Source organism: Curcuma longa, chromosome 4, assembly GCF_044706935.1.
Source record: "Curcuma longa cultivar G26 ecotype Majalengka, Jawa Barat chromosome 4, ITB_CL_G26_1.1, whole genome shotgun sequence".
Classification (NCBI taxonomy): Eukaryota; Viridiplantae; Streptophyta; class Magnoliopsida; order Zingiberales; family Zingiberaceae; genus Curcuma; species Curcuma longa.
In genome coordinates this window covers 3503283-3519788 of record NC_133864.1, presented here as the reverse complement: position 1 = coordinate 3519788, position 16506 = coordinate 3503283, and the positions used below count along the sequence as shown (strand labels likewise).

The following is a 16506-nucleotide window of genomic DNA, read 5'->3' as shown; positions in this document are numbered from 1 at the left end:
CGGGAGTAGTTACCAGGAGCGATGTAGCCGTAGGATCCGGCGAAGCAGGAGGCGGAGTCGGTGTATCCACCGGAGCTCTCGCCGGCAGCGGCCTTGGCCAGGCCGAAATCTCCGAGGTGCGCCTCCATGTCGCGGTCGAGCAACAAGTTGCTGGACTTGATGTCCCTGTGAAGGACGCAGGGGACGCAGTCGTGGTGGAGGTACTCGACGCCGTTGGCGAGGCCGACGGCGATCCGCAATCGCGTTTCCCAGCTCAGCTCGCGCTTCCTCTTCTGGTTCACGCCGGGCTTGTGGAGCCAGTCCCACAGGCTCCCGTTCTCCATGAACTGATAGACCAAGAGGTGCTCGCCGGCGTCGCCGCTGCTCAGGAAGCCGAGAAGCTTGACGAGGTGGCGGTGGCGGACGCGGCCCAGTACCTTGATCTCGCGGAGGAAGCTCTTGTCTTGGAGGGAGTCTCTGTTTCCGAGCAGAGTACGTTTTACGGCCACCGTCTCGCCGGTAGCTAGCTCGGCCCTGTACACGGAGCCGGATCCGCCGGAGCCGATGATAAACTCGTCGCTCAGGTTGCTCGTCGCCTCCATGATCGCTTCCCACTTGAACTCCCGCCTCATCCAGCCCTTCATCGACGGCTCTCGCCGCGTCATCGAGGAGCTCTTGTAGAAGTGCGCGCAGTTCACCTCGCCGGACTGCTTCCGGCACTGCCTTCCCCGTAGCACCGCGGCGATGAGGAGGAGAAGGACGACCAGCGTCGCGGAGGCGGAGATGGTGGCCACGGCCGCCGAGTTCACCTTCGAGCGTTGGTGCCTGACCAAGCCGCACGGCGGGAGCGGCCCTCCGCAGAGCGCAAGGTTGGGAATGAACGACTGCGGTGGCCAGCGCGCGAGTCGTTGGTCCAGTTGCCCCTGCAGGTCGTTGTGCGAGAGATCAAGCGTGACCAAGCTGCTCATCTCGGCAATCTCCGGCGGGACACTGCCGGTGAGCGAATTATGGGAGAAATTGAGGTCTTCCAGCTTGGCGAGCGACGCGAGGGACGAGGGAATTCCTCCGGTTAGCTTGTTGAGGCTGAGGTCGAGCGCGCTCTGCAGCTCTTGGAGCTGCCCTAACTCGACGAGTACCGGACCGGAGAAGAAGTTCTGTGACAACCGGAGCTCGTAGAGCTTGCTCAGCTTCCCAATGGAAGCAGGGATCGCACCGGAGAGTTGGTTGCGGGCCAAGTTAAGCACATTGAGCGACGCGAGCCTGCCAATCTCCGGCGGGAGCGAGCCAGTGAGTGAATTGTCATCGAGGGAAAGCTTTAGTAGATTCGAGCAATTGAAGAGTTCAATTGGAAGACTTCCGGTGAACCTGTTCGAAGAGAGCTTGAGCTCCCCCAACTGCCCGAGGCCACCGAACCATGGCGGAATTTCTCCGGTGAGCCGGTTATTGTTCAGAACAATGTGCGTCAGACTCTTGCACGCAACGAGATCTTTAGGGATCTCTCCGGTCATCAAGTTGCTCGATAAATCAAGCAAAGAAAGCGCGCTGATTTCTCCGAGCAGCGGCGGGATCTCGCCGGTGATACGGTTGCTCCCGAGGCGAATCCGCTCGAGCGCCAGTGAGTTCCCCAGCTGTGCCGGGATCTCGAGGTCGAAGAAATTGTTGGTGAGGTCAAAGGAAAGCAGGGAGCTCGACCCACAAAGAGGCAGCATGCTTCCAGTGAGCTTGTTGTTGGAGAGGTTCACTCTTGTGATGTTCCGGCAATCGAACATCTCGTCTGGAACGCTTCCCTCCAGTGAATTGTTGTAGAGCATAAGCTGTTCGAGTGATCGCAAGTTGCCGAAGGTAGCCGGAATCCTGCCGGAGAGCCGGTTGTCGGCCAGGTCGAGAATTTGAAGCTGCCGGCAGTTGCCCAGCGACGAGGGAATCACGCCGGAGAGGTCATTTTGCCTTAAGTGGAGGAAATTGAGCTGTTTAAGGCGGCCGATGGCCGCCGGGATGCTGCCGGAGAAATCGGTTCCCGAAAAAATCAATCATTTCCAAACCGGAACCTCACAGGCTATAAGTAGGAATAAGAAACCCTAACAATATTCTAAAAGTCAAAAACGAATATATCCTAAATCTTTCAATAAGTAGTCAGCTGTGAGCTAAGAAGCCTCGTAGTCTGACTTTTAGTGATAGTCAGCTGTCCTCGTTCTGTTGCATTTTCCGGTATGCATTCGCGAACGCTTCCGGAAAACTGTTCTGAGATCTTCTCTGTGCTCAGCATTCAAATAAAATTGACTAATAAGAAAATAGGGGCGCGCTAGCTCGCTAAAAGCTCCTTCTTTTGAAGCTTGCTCGGTCTACAATATATATTTCTCCATTTTTATAGAGGAGCGGCTATTTTAGACTATAAGAGAGCCTGGCATACATCCCCTTTATGGAACCTACTGTAAGATCTACCTTCTTCTTTCTATGAACTGTCTATAGAGGGATTTCCGCTATCTAACCTTAGATTGGGCTACCTTACAAAAGCAAGAATAGACTAACATCTAAACCATTACTATCCCAAACTCTATAGAATGAGGCTATAAGGTTCCCTCAATTGTCGCTGCGAAGGTCAGTTGTAATTAGATTATCCCCATTTATTTCCTTTCACTTCCGACCGAAACGGAAGTTCTAAGCTACCGTCATTCTATAGACCTAACTAGGATACTCTACGACCCGAAGCTACCTCAAAGGGGGGCCCTTTTCCCCTCCAAAAAAATAAGGGAGCAGTTCCGAAGAAAGAAAGTGGACTCTTTCTAGAGCAGCTCAGCTCTTCGGGCGCGCCCGCTTCGCAGCCTAAGCTGGATAAGGAGCTCCCCTATGTTGTCAGTCTAAGGCAGCCCGAATCCGACCGAGGCATTTGTAGTAGCAGCTCTTCTAAGGACACCTTAGCCTAAAAGAGTTTTATAACTCTTAGCTCTTCCGAAGGTTCCTTACAATAGATTCTTGCTGCCGGCAGCTCAGTGTCTAATTCAACTGTTAAGCGAAAGAGTTCTTGAAGGAGCGTCTACTATTGGGAATTTATTATAGCCCAAGATAGTTAAATTCGGAATTGAATACCCGGCTACCGACGATCTACCGCTCCTGAGGGTACTGTAGTAGGAGCATATATAGTAATGCCTTACTAGACCGGGCGGGATAGAAAGTATATCCTTTGATGTCGACAATTCATTTAATTTATAAAGGTCTAAATCCCATAGGTTTCTTTATCAAATAAAGATTGGGTCATTTGTTCAACCTCGGTGTCTTCTACGCGCTACCATCAGTGTCAAAGCTAAGCGCTCCTAGGCTCGCGTGCAACTAGAATTAAAGGAATTTCTCGTCCCTGAACGTTTACTTTCACACGGAAGCTTGAAAGCGGATTGGAAGGAAAGATGATAGTTGCCATACGCCCTACTGCTTCGATGGAATGCTTGATTGATTGACCGGACTGACTTCCGCTTGGCCTACTTAAACTAACAACCATGCTAGCAAGTGTTTCCGCTACGCACCTTGATTTCTTTCTTTCAAACCAACCTTGACTATTGAGATTATCCATCTTCTTTTCCAAATCGGAATCAAAGTAGTATCCACTTTCTTCCTTTTCCGGTATCCTAAGATCGATCTCTTGACTAAGTCATTTCACACTAAGCACTGAGAACAAGGGACCCGTACCGTGCTACTGCCTTGACCTAGGATTCTTTTCCTCACATCGGATTCTGAACTGGAAAACTGAAGCTTGCGAGGAAGGATATTTATGACATCACATTCTGTGGCAAAGAGCCCATTCGATGGCTCTTTCCTGCCTTTCATCGATAGGTAGCTTCAACACTATACCCCTATCTTACAGATGTTGTGTCACTTCCCCGCAAGACTTCCAATGTGTTGATTCGAGGGGGCTGGTACATAGAACCGGGGAGAGGCTCAAGGTTCTTTCCGAGCTTCAAAGATGACGGCGGGATTAATTTTGTATCACTGTTTTCGTTGGTTCTCATGGACGTGAAGATATAGCTTGTGTGCTGTTAAACTGGTTTAAGGTATCCGCCCCTTCTATTAGTAGGGCTGCGTATCCGTAGTTTGAATCCACTTCTCAGCGGTCGAAGGCACAGGATTCATCTCCCCGTGAATCGTGAATCGAATGCGATAATCTTCGAGAATCGCTTATGGAAAATCTCAGAGTGTTAAGTGTTAAGGGCAGAACACAAATCAAAGTTTAAGCTCTAGTGCCCTTTTCATGATTTCTAGTAATTTAAGGGCATTACGTCTCTGATAGCACGATGGGACTAATCTTTATTCCGCCTGCCCAATCTAGCAACTTATGTAGACAACCGAGGCAACAAAGACTATGATTTTCCTATTTTACAACCTTAGGAAGGAACTAAAATGGTTGTTTCAAAAATAAAGGATTACTTTGCTGCGTTCCCACTCCTGGCTTTCAAATCTCCTATAAATATCTAAATAGATAGGGTGCATGTGGAATCACTAGAATAATTCTAAGCCTATGCGGCTAACCAAATGTGTTAGATTGGGGCGGTTAGCTGAAAACTCAATTCTGTTGCAGCGGCAGTAGGAGTTGAAGAGAAAACACAAAAAGGTTGGCATTCAATATGCCTTCCGGGAACCCACCTTTGAAGTGCAATTCCCAGTGGTTTTTGGTCCATCGGTGGTAGAGCTGCGAGACCAATGAGGAATTCTGTAAATGCATGACCCCTCTTTATCACCGCCACCCAGCTTTCAATGTTATGGGTTTGCGACAGTAGCACCAAGATATGCTCTTTTCTCAGGATGAAAGTCCATATGATTAGTGGACCGATAGCCTCACGTTACTCTTATTGAGAAATAGGAATTTCTCCTTTATTCTTTTGGTCGTTTCCAAGTCTTGTGACTGTCAGTTACTCGGAAAGGAAAGTAGGCCCAAGCTACGTCGTGAATAAAGGGGGATAGGGGAAACCTAAGGCAGTTCTCTATCTGACCTAAAAAACAGGTCCAAAACCCTGCCGGAGGTCTATTCGCTCTATCCGTCGGAGACGGAAGACGAACCTCATGGTCCACCGGGATTTTTCCTTCCTCCCTCAAGCTTGAGATAATGGATTGGGAACAGGTAGACTTCTGGGTTTCATACCACACCTTGACATCAGACATGGTATTCCGGGATTAAGAAAGAAGGAACAGGAAAGGCGAAACTTACTTGAGGACGAAACACAAACGCTTGCCGATGGATAACCTAGTTGGTGAGCAGCAACGTAGGAGCCCGGACCTTTTAAAGGGCAGCGCCTCTTCATTGTCATAAAGAGAGCCGTCCGATCGTGACGGTTAAGCTTCGACGATGTCGATTAGTGGTGCGGCCCCCGCGCGCCCGACTTGTGTCAGCAACGTCTCGTTGTCTGGCACGTGTCCACCGACAAGAATAGACGAGGATAACACATTACCCTACACGTCACTCGTCATTAATGGAATGCTGCCTGTCAGGACGAAAAGGTATGTCCCCTTTTTCGAGGCAGATATTTCGCTGATATAATAAGTACCATATCAAGCTTCTTCGCCCGGGAAAGTTTCAAAATTAGATAGTGAGGCCGGAACGTAACATTTTCGAAATAGCGTAATCTCTATGGACCGGGCAACCAGGAAGGGAAAGCAGGGAGATAGGACGAGGGTAATCACATAGTTCCCTCGGGAAATCAGCTTATCGGAAAAAATCTCTCGGACAACAGGAAATTTACTCGTCAAACAACATTAAAAGGCAAGAGAGGGGTCAATGGACGCCATAAGCATAAACAGTAAAGATTTTCTTTTTATAAACCGGGACCAATCTCCCTAGGTAGCTCATCAGAAATACAAGAGGGGAGCACGGTGGCCGATCCAATTACACCAGGATCCTGGCCAGTAGAAAGCACAGTAAGAACAGTGGGAACATCTGTTATCCCTGGGGTTTGGCGCGGTGCTGCAGGTGTGATACAGGAAGAAGTGCTTGCCCCGGCTGCCCAAACTCCCGGGTAGGCAGCTTTCACTGAGGTCGGAAGAGCTGCCCATACCTGGCGAAGGTCCCAGAGCTGAGGATCCATGTCACGCTTAATCACCCCCGCCTTGAATAAGCGCCGGATCGCTCCTTGCACTCCCACTTCAAACAGAGTCTTGCATCGCTTGTTCTGGTTAGTTTCCAGCTCCAGCATATTGGCTCGTAAGTCAGCTTCCCTAGTCCGGGATTCCTCCAGATCGACTTGTAAGCCCGCTGCCCGAGATTGGAACTCCACCAGTTGCTGCTGCAGTCTGTGAACTTCTTCCTGCAAGCCCTTTTTCTCAAAATTTAGTTGGGCCTCGATTGCTTTCCTGTCTTGTTCCTCTGCGGCTAGCCTATATTCTGCTCGCAACTGGGCATCCCTCGCCTGTTGTTCAGCCGCTTGGGCAGCCTCCAAAGTCAGCTGATCCACTGAAGATTGGCCTTGCCAATTGAGCAGGTACTCATATAAGCCCTTAGTCCAGACTTTATAGTCTGCAAACTCCCTCTCCACTCGCTGTCGAGCCTGAACGGCGTGCTCCGTGTTCTCTTGCAAGTCTGTAATCGCTTTATACGCGACGGTGGGTGCCTCAGATGATGATCGCTGACCCCGAAGGATAGCCAGCTCATCTTCTTTGTTAGCATAGTCTTTCTCCAGCTCTAGTAAGCGTTGCCGGAGGGCCTCCTTCGCTAGTCCGTCCTGACAATCCCGGGCAGAGAATGAGGGCTAGAAGTAATGAGAAAGAAGAAACCACAATCGAAGGATGACCTACCTTCGCATGAGATTCAAACAAACCATCAACGATATCGATCAAACCTAACTTGGGAAGCACCTCGTGCTCGTAATGGCGTAAGCGATCCCTAGCAGTCTCAGGGGCGTCTACCCAGTGGACATCCCCCCTGAACCTCGTCGGATACATTACCGAATTAGAGGCTCCTGGCGGTGGGAGAGTCAAAAAGAACCCGGGGGCTGGCTTAGCCCAGTCTGGGGGTGAGTTATTCCCGGGCTTCTCCCCCTGATCTCCTGAGGAAGAGCTCTCTGGATGCTCTTCCTCCCTGGCTCTTTTCTTTCCCCTCGGAGAACCTGCCGGAGGAAGAAGAATGGGAGCAGCGCTGGTGGTTGGCTTCTGACCATCACCCTCCGCGGACGCATAAATTACTAATCCTTTGGCCGGGGGTCGACCTTGCACTGGCAATGGTAAGGGCGCTTGAACCTGTTGAAGTGGGGCAGACGAGGCAACCGGTCGGGATTGCTCTTCCGCTGGCCACGCGTCCGAAGTTGTCTTCTCGGGTACGTCCGACAAAGTCTTCTCTCTTGGTGATGGCGCTGTCTGCGACGGCTCGGCCTTTACAAGTTGTCGGGCGCTGCGTAGCCTCGTCGCTGGTGGTCCTTCAATCAGCTTCACCAAGTCGGAAGGTGCAGATTTCTGTGATTTTGTGGCCTTGCTTGACTTAGGTTTCGAGGTACCTTTCCTCTTGACATTTATTTGCGTCGGGATCTCGAACCAAGAGTTATCGGCCGGATCCTCCTTTACCCTGAGGTTGTTGGGATGAGCTAACTCCCACTTCACGTTTTGGTTGACTGAATGTCCTAGCATGACCAAGTCTATAGAACAGCAAGGAATTAGAAACTGCATCACCAAGGGAAGAATAGGAGCATATCATACTCACATAAATTATCCCCCAGAGGAACATTGGCCTGGCTTAAGCCCGCGCGATACATCAACGCCTCATTGTTGACCAGCTTATCTACATCGAAGTTCAGGCCCTCGAGTATTTGACGGGCTTTACGCAGTGCACCATTAGTAGGCACCTCGCCGCCCTGCTGAAATGCTGAAAGACTCCGAGCCCACCGGCTGGCCCATGGGTATTCCTGAGGAGGTTTTATGTAGAAGTAACGCTCCTTCCATCCTCCTTCCGCCACGCGCGGGTTGCTTAGAAACCCCAGTCCCGGTCTGGCAATGAAGAAGAAGATGCCAGGTTCACAACTTCTCAGTGAATACATGGAGTGGAACAGGGCCACGGTAAGGTGAATGCTGTATAACCGACAGACAATAATTGTCCCAAAGATAAGCTGGAAGGATTCTGGGGATAGTTGGGCGATATTGATATGGTAAAAGCCGGCTAACTCGTAGAAAAAGGTGGGGACCGGAAACCGGAGACCACTAAGCATCTGGTCCAGAAAGAAAGTGGCATACTCCTTTGGAGGCCAGCAGGGGCGATCGCCGGGCGTGGGAAAACCGACGACATGATCCGACGGGATGGGGTACTGTTCCTGAAGTATCGTCAATGTATCCTCATTGAAGTGCGATACTTGGTGCTCATACCAGGGTCCTTCGGAAGACATTGCTAATAGAGAGTGAATAAGAAGCCCAACCGCCGTGAGCACCACGCTATGCCGCCGGAGAAGGTGACGAAGTATAGGCGGTGTCAAAAAAAGCTACCTGTAGGGTTTATATATATATACGGATGGATGACATCACACAGCCGTCCGATGAAAAGGCTCTGTTTCCAAGGTATGATCCACGCCACCCTCTAGCAGTAAACCTCGTTACCAAGAGAGTATCGCCCCTGGCGCGTGCCTGACACTGCAGGCGAGGCGTCGGGCATATGCGTCTTTTTAAATGCCACCGTATGCCGACATGCGAATGGTGCAAAATAGAGAGAGAAAGTTCGGTGAGACTGATGTCTAGTCAGTCGCATACCTCCTTCGACTAGACTTGGCGGGGAGACTTGTGATGTGGTAAGTCTTGCAAGGCCTGACGTGGCACAGCAGGTCAATAGAATGTCCATCCTGGCTGATTCAGGGGCCCAGGGTCAAGGAAGTCTTGCCCAGTCATAGGCGGCCCCAAAGGTCAACCAAGTGGCTAACGTGGCAAGCTCTAGGGCCCATAATCTCGAGGTGGGTACCCTCGGCTAGGGGAATATGAGAAGTATACCGGGTAATCTCCCGGGAATCACATTCCCGGACCCCGGTTCACCCGGCCAGCACCATCTATACCTCGGCCCAAGTGTTGGCTACACTGCCGATCTATCTCCCGGGAATCACATCCCCGGATCCCGGTTCACTCGGCCAGCACCATCTATACCTCGGCCCAAGTGTTGGCTACACTGCCGATCTATCTCCCGGGAATCACATCCCCGGATCCCGGTTCACTCGGCCAGCACCATCTATACCTCGGCCCAAGTGTTGGCTACACTGCCGAGCTATCTCCCGGGAATCACATCCCCGGACCCCGGTTCACCCGGTTCACCCGGCCAGCATCATCTATACCTCGGCCCAAGTGTTGGCTACACTGCCGAGCTATCTCCCGGGAATCACATCCCCGGACCCCGGTTCACCCGGTTCACCCGGCCAGCATCATCTATACCTCGGCCCAAGTGTTGACTACACTGCCGAGCTATCTCCAGGGAATCACATCCCCGGACCCCTATTCACCCGGCCATTCACCCACGATGTCTGGTTCGCCCGGGCAATGCCCTCTTTCCACATTTGGTCCTGGGTAAACCCGATTGCTGTCGGTCCCAGATGATCCCCCACTCCGATAAATCATCCTGGCTCAAGTTTAATTCGCACTACAGACAAAGAAGCGTGTAAACTGATATGCAGGGAACGGGTCACGCTCATGTCTTCGGCATCTTTATTACCCGTGGCAATTATCTCCCCTTTTCCGGCTAAACGACAAAAGCCAGGGGTATCGCCACGTCGGAGACGGTTACAGACAGCCTGCCCTTGTCCCTCAGATGCCATCCTCCTGGCACAGATGTCAGATAGTGTCAGAAGTTGTCCCCCCGGATACCCTCAAAGTCTGCCACGCTAACAGGTGGAAGGTTCTCTTCACAGGTATATAAGTCCTCTCACAGGTATGAAAAAGGGATCGCATTTTTCTTCACATACTCCCTACTTTCTTCTTCGTTCTCACTACTTTTTCCACCGGAAACCTAACTTGAGCGTCGGAGTGGCCTGCCGGGACTTCCCGGCGCCAGCTAACCCGTTCGTTCTTCAGTGATTTTGCAGGTCTTCTTTCCCGTGGGGCCCTTGACGGTTGAGGTGGCATATTGTTGACCCGTGGGTTGACTGTCGTCGGTTTTTAGCCGGAACACTATGTATATTGTCTTACCTAGCTAGCTGAGGTTACCATTGTAAACCTCAAAGTTCGATAAGTCTTCATAGATTTTAATTCATTTCCCTATGAAAGTTAAGCTAGCTCTCAATGTTTTACCTGATTTAAATAATACATAAGACTCTATTATCGATCCTAAAAATCGAAAAAGGTTGATCTAGTTTTGTTTTCTAAAAGCACACTCTTTTTCCTACCTCTCTCAATGATTGAAATAACTCTTGCACTCAACGAGTCTTTGTTGCTTGTTTCGCTATGCTAATGTGTACATAGAAACAACTAAAACATGTAGCATAGTAAAGAATTCCCCTCGACGATGTGATTAGGGCAACCGAAGAGAGGACCAACACAAACTTGTGGATTAGGGCATCTCGACTAGCTACATCATTGTCCAAACCTCGACTACGACGCGTGAAATTCTTTTATAAAATAAATTATATTGCTTTCCCTATCACAATGAAGTGAAGTGTTGTCATATAGAGGGTAAGGTAGATACAATTCAGTCTTTGTCAAAACTAAAAGTGCTTAATGATGGCTTAATTATTTACTTATGGAGTTAGGTGCTTCGACTTAGAAGATTTATATTCTTTTTTTTTTCGAAAAAAAAGAGAAATGAGACAAAAGGGATAAAATGAAAGTCAATAAGTTACCCCACAAGATTTGGCATTTGCGAAGTTATAAGAGATTATATGTATTCTAGCAATTATGCATGTTCCTTCCCTCTTGTAGTGTGTCCACATAGGGACTGATGTGGCAGAGATATTCAATAGCACATGGTGTCAAGTCAAAAGTCAAGTTGAGTTGAAAGTTAAAATCAAAATGAACTCGGGTCAAGTCAAGTAGAGCTTGGGTCTGATCAAATCAAGTTTGGGTCAAGTCAGCCCTCTTAAAAGATCTCAAGTCAAGTTCCTTCGAGTTGCATCTGTCTCGAATTTGAAATTCTGATTTGACAATGCGGTTATTAAAGTTCCAACTATCAAGAGGTATGTCTTCTCAATCAAAAGGGAAGAAGTATGTCCTTTGGGAATCAATGTCACCCTTTCACTCTCTATTTAAAGATAATCGGTTGCAACATCAATGAAGAAATTTTCAATATTCTCTACTCTCTTTACTGTTCATTTTCACCTGTTGTTTTCTCCATCTTTTCTTCAAGGTCTAACTTAAATGTCAAAGGGGGCTTATCGAGCCTCGACTCAGCCACCCTCTTAACATCTTCCTTGAGTCTTTCCATACCTCTGTCCGAAGATTCATATGGTGCTCGACAGTTGGAAACCTACCTCCTGAGGAGTCATTCCAACAAAGGCCGATCTTCTAAGAAGTTATTCTAATAATAGTCGATCTCATGAAAGCCAACTTGATAAAATTCCAATATGATTGAGGTCCGACATGAAGGAACCGACTTGATTGAAGCCCGAACTGATTGAAATTCGACTTGAAGAAAGTCGATCTGACTTGTATCTAGTCGATCGAAATTATTCGATCGTAATTATTTTACTGACTCATTCCATCTCTTAATCTCAGACCCGATACAAAGATAAATTTTGATAGAGCAAGATCTGCAAGTAGGGAAGTCACTAGGGTTTATTTCATTGTGCCATGTCATGGAAAGTGAAATTAAATCTTAAAAATAAGATCCTGTCATGGAAAGTGCAAATTGTCATCTCTACCTCTACTCACATGAACGCCACATGAAGGAGCATCAGACAGCTGCAAAGATCCTGACATCAAATGCTGAGGGTTTGACTTTTGTTTGGAAAGGGACAAAGATGGCAGACTCGTGAGCGTTGACTTGTGGCTGTGAACGGAGGAGGTTAACCAGTGGGTTAAATGTCTCCCGCTCACACTCGTCGGCAGGAAGATTGCTGATGTGAGCATGACGTCAGCCTCTGATTTTAGTGTCTTGGTCAAAATTTGAAATGTGAACGAATATGTGGCCGACTTGAAAGTTAGGATAAAATTTTTTGTTGTATGTTATTGCTTTTTTATATTTCTTTGCCGAACATGTGGTATTAGAGCGAGTATGAATTTTTGCGATGAGAATGGAAGGAAGTTGAATTCTCTCCTAATCATGGCGCCCATCTTCAATGGTGATCAAGATGAAGAACTTTCACTCTCAAGATCTTTACGATCTCATAGAGGCTAGAAATGCAAAGATAGAAAAGGCAACAGATATGAAGAACTTACGAAATAAGGATGCCAAGACTCTAGGCGCACGCACGGGCACGCACACACACACACACAGAGGAAATATCGATAACTCACCTATAATCACTTTATTTGTGAGTATAAATTTTCTTAGCAATCTTCCATGTTCCACAATTCACACTCGAAAGAGATTCCAAGTACAACATCTTAGCAACTTATTTGAATTATGCCAAAACCGCAAACACAACAGCAACCCTTCAACATTTTTAGCAACTTATTTAGATCATGCAGAAATCACCAACGCAATAGCAACCCTTCAACATCTCTTCTCAGCAGACGAAAGAATCATCGACATGATCGTCACTGCAGTAGAGACCCGGCTGCTGCGAAAACCCTTGCCTGGATAGCAGCTTCCTTGCCTTCATCACCAGCTGCTGGTTTGAAATAGTACCTTCTGTCTCCTGCAGAATGGTCTGAATTGCATTGCTGAGGGCTCCATATGATCCATCTACACTGCCAGGTGGTGTGGCATCGGCAGATGTTTGATCTGTCTGGCAGCCGCTGATCAGAATGCCATTATCCAGGTGCTTATCTCGCTTGGCTCCGGCGTAGGCTTCCTGTTTGCTTTCCACTTTGGTTTCTAGAGCTGGCTTCATGTACCCTTCATCATTCTCATCTAGTTTATGCTTCAGAAAGTCCTGAGCCAGGCTACCAACCATGCTCATGAACCCACCTTCTCCACTATTTTGCTGGAGTTTGCTCATGATGACATTCATGAACTTCTTCACCTTCGGGCTAGCATCATCACCGAATACATCGAACAAGGTTGGTCTGATTTTCCCAACATCGATGTCATCCTTCCCTGTCTTTTGCTTCAACATGTCGATCAATGTGGAAAGAGGCAGTGACCGACTCTTGATGTAACCATTTGCATCATATCCTCGGTCAGTATCATCATCGGCACGGTGGTGGTGCGGGTGACCTTCGAATGCACCTTGAACTGTTTGTTTCAAGAAGGATCTGAAGCTGAAGTTTGAATCAGAACTGTCCTCGTCCTGTTTGGTGCTCTCGCCGATTTGCTCTTTGGTTTCATCGATGAGGCCCCCACTGTGGCAAGAATCAGAAACGATTGTGATCTTGCACCCCGCCGGAACCTTGTTCACAAAATCTCTGAAATCATCATCTATAGAAACAGGCAAATTCATAATCAATCTCCATGTTAGCAGCATACTATAAACTAACAATTTCTGTTTTTCCCCCATCCACATGAGGTCGATGGACAGGTATTTGCTCAAGCATGTGCCCAAATATGGTTAAATAGACAAATTTGGGAATAAAGAAAAGATAATTGGAATAGGGGAGATCAATCAATATGGCAATTAGTCTAGAAATTCAATGATACATCTCAATGAACTAGATATACAAGTGCCATAGATCAGGCAAGCAGTTTTAGGACACAAACTTCCTAATTTTTAAACAACGAAAAACATAATTCATTAATGTATTAGTCTAATGCAACAAGAATTTCAAAGACTTGAGCCCTAAATAGAGTGTAGGAGTTTAGGTTAATTAGCAAATTTAGTAAATTCATCTGCACTTCTGAAAGCTTAGCAAATTTTGAATAACAAGAATGTTCACTAAACATATTACCTGTAAGAGGATGTTTCACTGACATTTTCTCATAAAATAAAATATTTGGGATCAGTTTTTGTATCGAGAGAGCAATGCTAAGGGTCTGTTGAAGAAAACAGCAAAGAAAAACTATTTACAGAAGGTACAAAGATAAATCTTATTTCAATGTCTTAAATTAATGTGTTTGGCTTTGAATATTTATTTTGATTCAATTTACAGTGATTTGCCTCCTATCATTAAAATTGAACTGATCAAGTAGGATGCAAGATGCAATATGTAAAAAACATAAGCAACAAATGCTCCTGCAAGTAATTCCACTCAAAAAATTTCTTCAAAAATTTGAATACTTAAAGTAGTTTTTTTTAAGAGAAATTTCAAGTGAGATGATAAGAAATATAGAATAGAAACAGAATGAGATAGAACATGAACTTTTCCATTAGTACGATGATCAATTGGTCATCACCATGATTGTTATAAAGGAAACTAAGCAAAATTTGGTGGCATTATGGGACAGACATCCAACTAAAATTATCCAACTTTTTTCATCTCGGTCACATCTACAACCATTTACACTCCTGGAAGAGCTAATCATGCCGGTGAAATATGCTAAACATCTTGTACACCATGACAGTAAACAGAATAACAAACTAAAATACCGCATATTATCATGAATTGAATATCCTCGAGCTGTTTAGAGAAGGCTTAAAGCATGTTTGTCTGATTTGGAACTCAAAATAGCAAAAAAAAAAAAAAGCAGTAAAACTTTGGCCCCAAATTTGATGTCAAACATGGTTTCCTCAACAAGAATACTTAGTGTACCAAACGAAACACCACGCTAACAAAGATACACAAATCAAAAGTCAAGCATTCATGGTAAACTTTGAAAATTCAAGATTCAATTGCTTAATTGCCAGACCAAGACGTTAATAATGCAAAACAGAACAGAGATCATAAACGATGAATCAATATCACTCCATGGAGTTTAGATCTGCTTCAAATAACATTTTTTCCCCCGAAATCTGATCTAAAATCTTCTATCAGAGAACAAAATCTACCGTGTTCAATAAACCTAAGTAGAGGTTTGATCTCTCACATCTCCCTTGAACAAAATACATCATTGGTGAAAAGAGTAATGCTGCATAGCATAATCAACACCATTTGAAGCGTCGAGATAAAAAGAAGAAGGATAAGATGGAAAAGACGGGGGGAAGAGGATACCAGTGATGAGGTTCATGTCGCAGGGCACGATGCACTCGTCGTAGCCCGTATCGTCATCGTCGCCGGTCTCGGCTGGGACGCGGGTGCCGTGGCCGCTGTAGTGCACGAAGAGGATGTCCCCCGGCTGGGCGTCGGCGACGAGGCCAGCGAGGGCGCGGCGGATGTTGGCTCCGGTAGGCATGGTGTAGGAGTCATCTGTGTCGATGAGGACGGTGATGTCGTCCTCGGCGAACCCGAAGCGCTCCACCAAGCAGAGGCGCATGCGCTTGACGTCGTTGATGCAGCCGCGCAGCTCGGCCTTGGTGCCCGGGTAGTTGCACCCGATCAAGACAGCCTTCTTCCCCATGCCGAAGACGAGGACGGATTGAGGTCGAGGTCACGATCCGATCCCGATCTGGTGGTGGAAGGAAGGGAATGGGAGCCGTCGGGAATGCCACGATGTGTTCGTTTAAATGGCCAGCAGCACATGACAACAAAATTTCACTTTGCCCTAATATTTATTAGGATTAATTATTAGTCCCCCTAAACATTTATTAAAATCTAAGAAAAAAAATAAAAAGACGCCTCTTATTTTTGTTATTTAAAAGGATATCTTACTTTATATATATATATATAATATATATAGGATTTTTAGTCTTTATTTTTCATCTCAAAAATATATTTATCTCAATGTTATTATGACAACTATAACTATAACAACTAACTTTGATTAAATTATTTCATGTTGTAGTTCTTATAGTCATAGTTTTTTTTAATAATTTAGATGCCTGAACTCTACCTAACTAATTTTGGAGGCAGAGACAGGGAGTATAATTGAACCGAACTAAATCGAACAATAAGAGGCTTGAACTCGAGTTCAGTTCATTTTCCTTAAGCTCGAGTTCGATTCGAACTTTAATTCTTAAGTTCGAGTTTAGCTCGTAATGAAATTAAATAGTTCACGAATGACTCGAGGTTGGTTCAAAAATGACTCATTTTAAAGTTAAACGAGTTTAATTTGAGTTTGATTCAAAAATACCTCGTTTAAAAGTTAAATAAGCTTAGTTCGAACTTGGTTCGTTAATATATAATATTTATAATTCATGTAATATATATATACACACATGTTCACGAGACTCTTAACGAACATGTTCATGAGCCTTTAAACGAACATATTCGTAAGCTCACGAACTAAATACTGTTAAGGTCGAACTCGGCTTGATAATATTTTCGAGCTCGAAATCAAACTCGAGCTCGACTTGTTAACTTAATCAAACAAACTTCTTTTCGAAAGACTCGAATAGCTTACGAGCAACTTAGCTCGTTTACACCCCTAGATAGACTTTCTCATACTTTGTCTATCGAATAAATTCAAAGCACCATTTATACACATACAAAAAGGTAAACCTTTGATATTCATCCTCTTTGAAA

General features: G+C 46.3%; 2 protein-coding genes across 2 annotated transcripts in view; both read right to left on the bottom strand.

Annotated features, from left to right (window-relative positions):
* LOC141826429 (uncharacterized) overlaps nucleotides 1-16506 on the bottom strand; it is an 80797-nt gene that overhangs the window by 589 nt on the left and 63702 nt on the right. Inside the window, 2 exon segments of the mRNA XM_074713669.1 lie at nucleotides 14-1988; nucleotides 1990-2027. Of these exon segments, the coding sequence (XP_074569770.1) occupies nucleotides 14-1988; nucleotides 1990-2027 (2013 nt within the window).
* Nucleotides 12350-15507, bottom strand: LOC141828451 (metacaspase-4-like). The gene is made up of 2 exons (XM_074715883.1): nucleotides 15097-15507; nucleotides 12350-13429 (listed from the first exon to the last, which is right to left on the bottom strand). The coding sequence occupies exons 1-2, from the start codon at nucleotides 15440-15442 to the stop codon at nucleotides 12576-12578; spliced, it is 1200 nt and encodes a 399-aa protein (XP_074571984.1). The 5' UTR covers nucleotides 15443-15507; the 3' UTR covers nucleotides 12350-12575.

Bases quoted from the DNA above. Each gene is read 5' to 3' on its own strand.
- LOC141828451 (XM_074715883.1), bottom strand. From the start codon at position 15,442: ATGGGGAAGAAGGCTGTCTTGATCGGGTGCAACTACCCGGGCACCAAG. The intron at 13,430-15,096 runs GTATCCTCTTCC...CTGTTTCTATAG, and splicing joins CGACATGAACCTCATCACTG to ATGATGATTTCAGAGATTTT.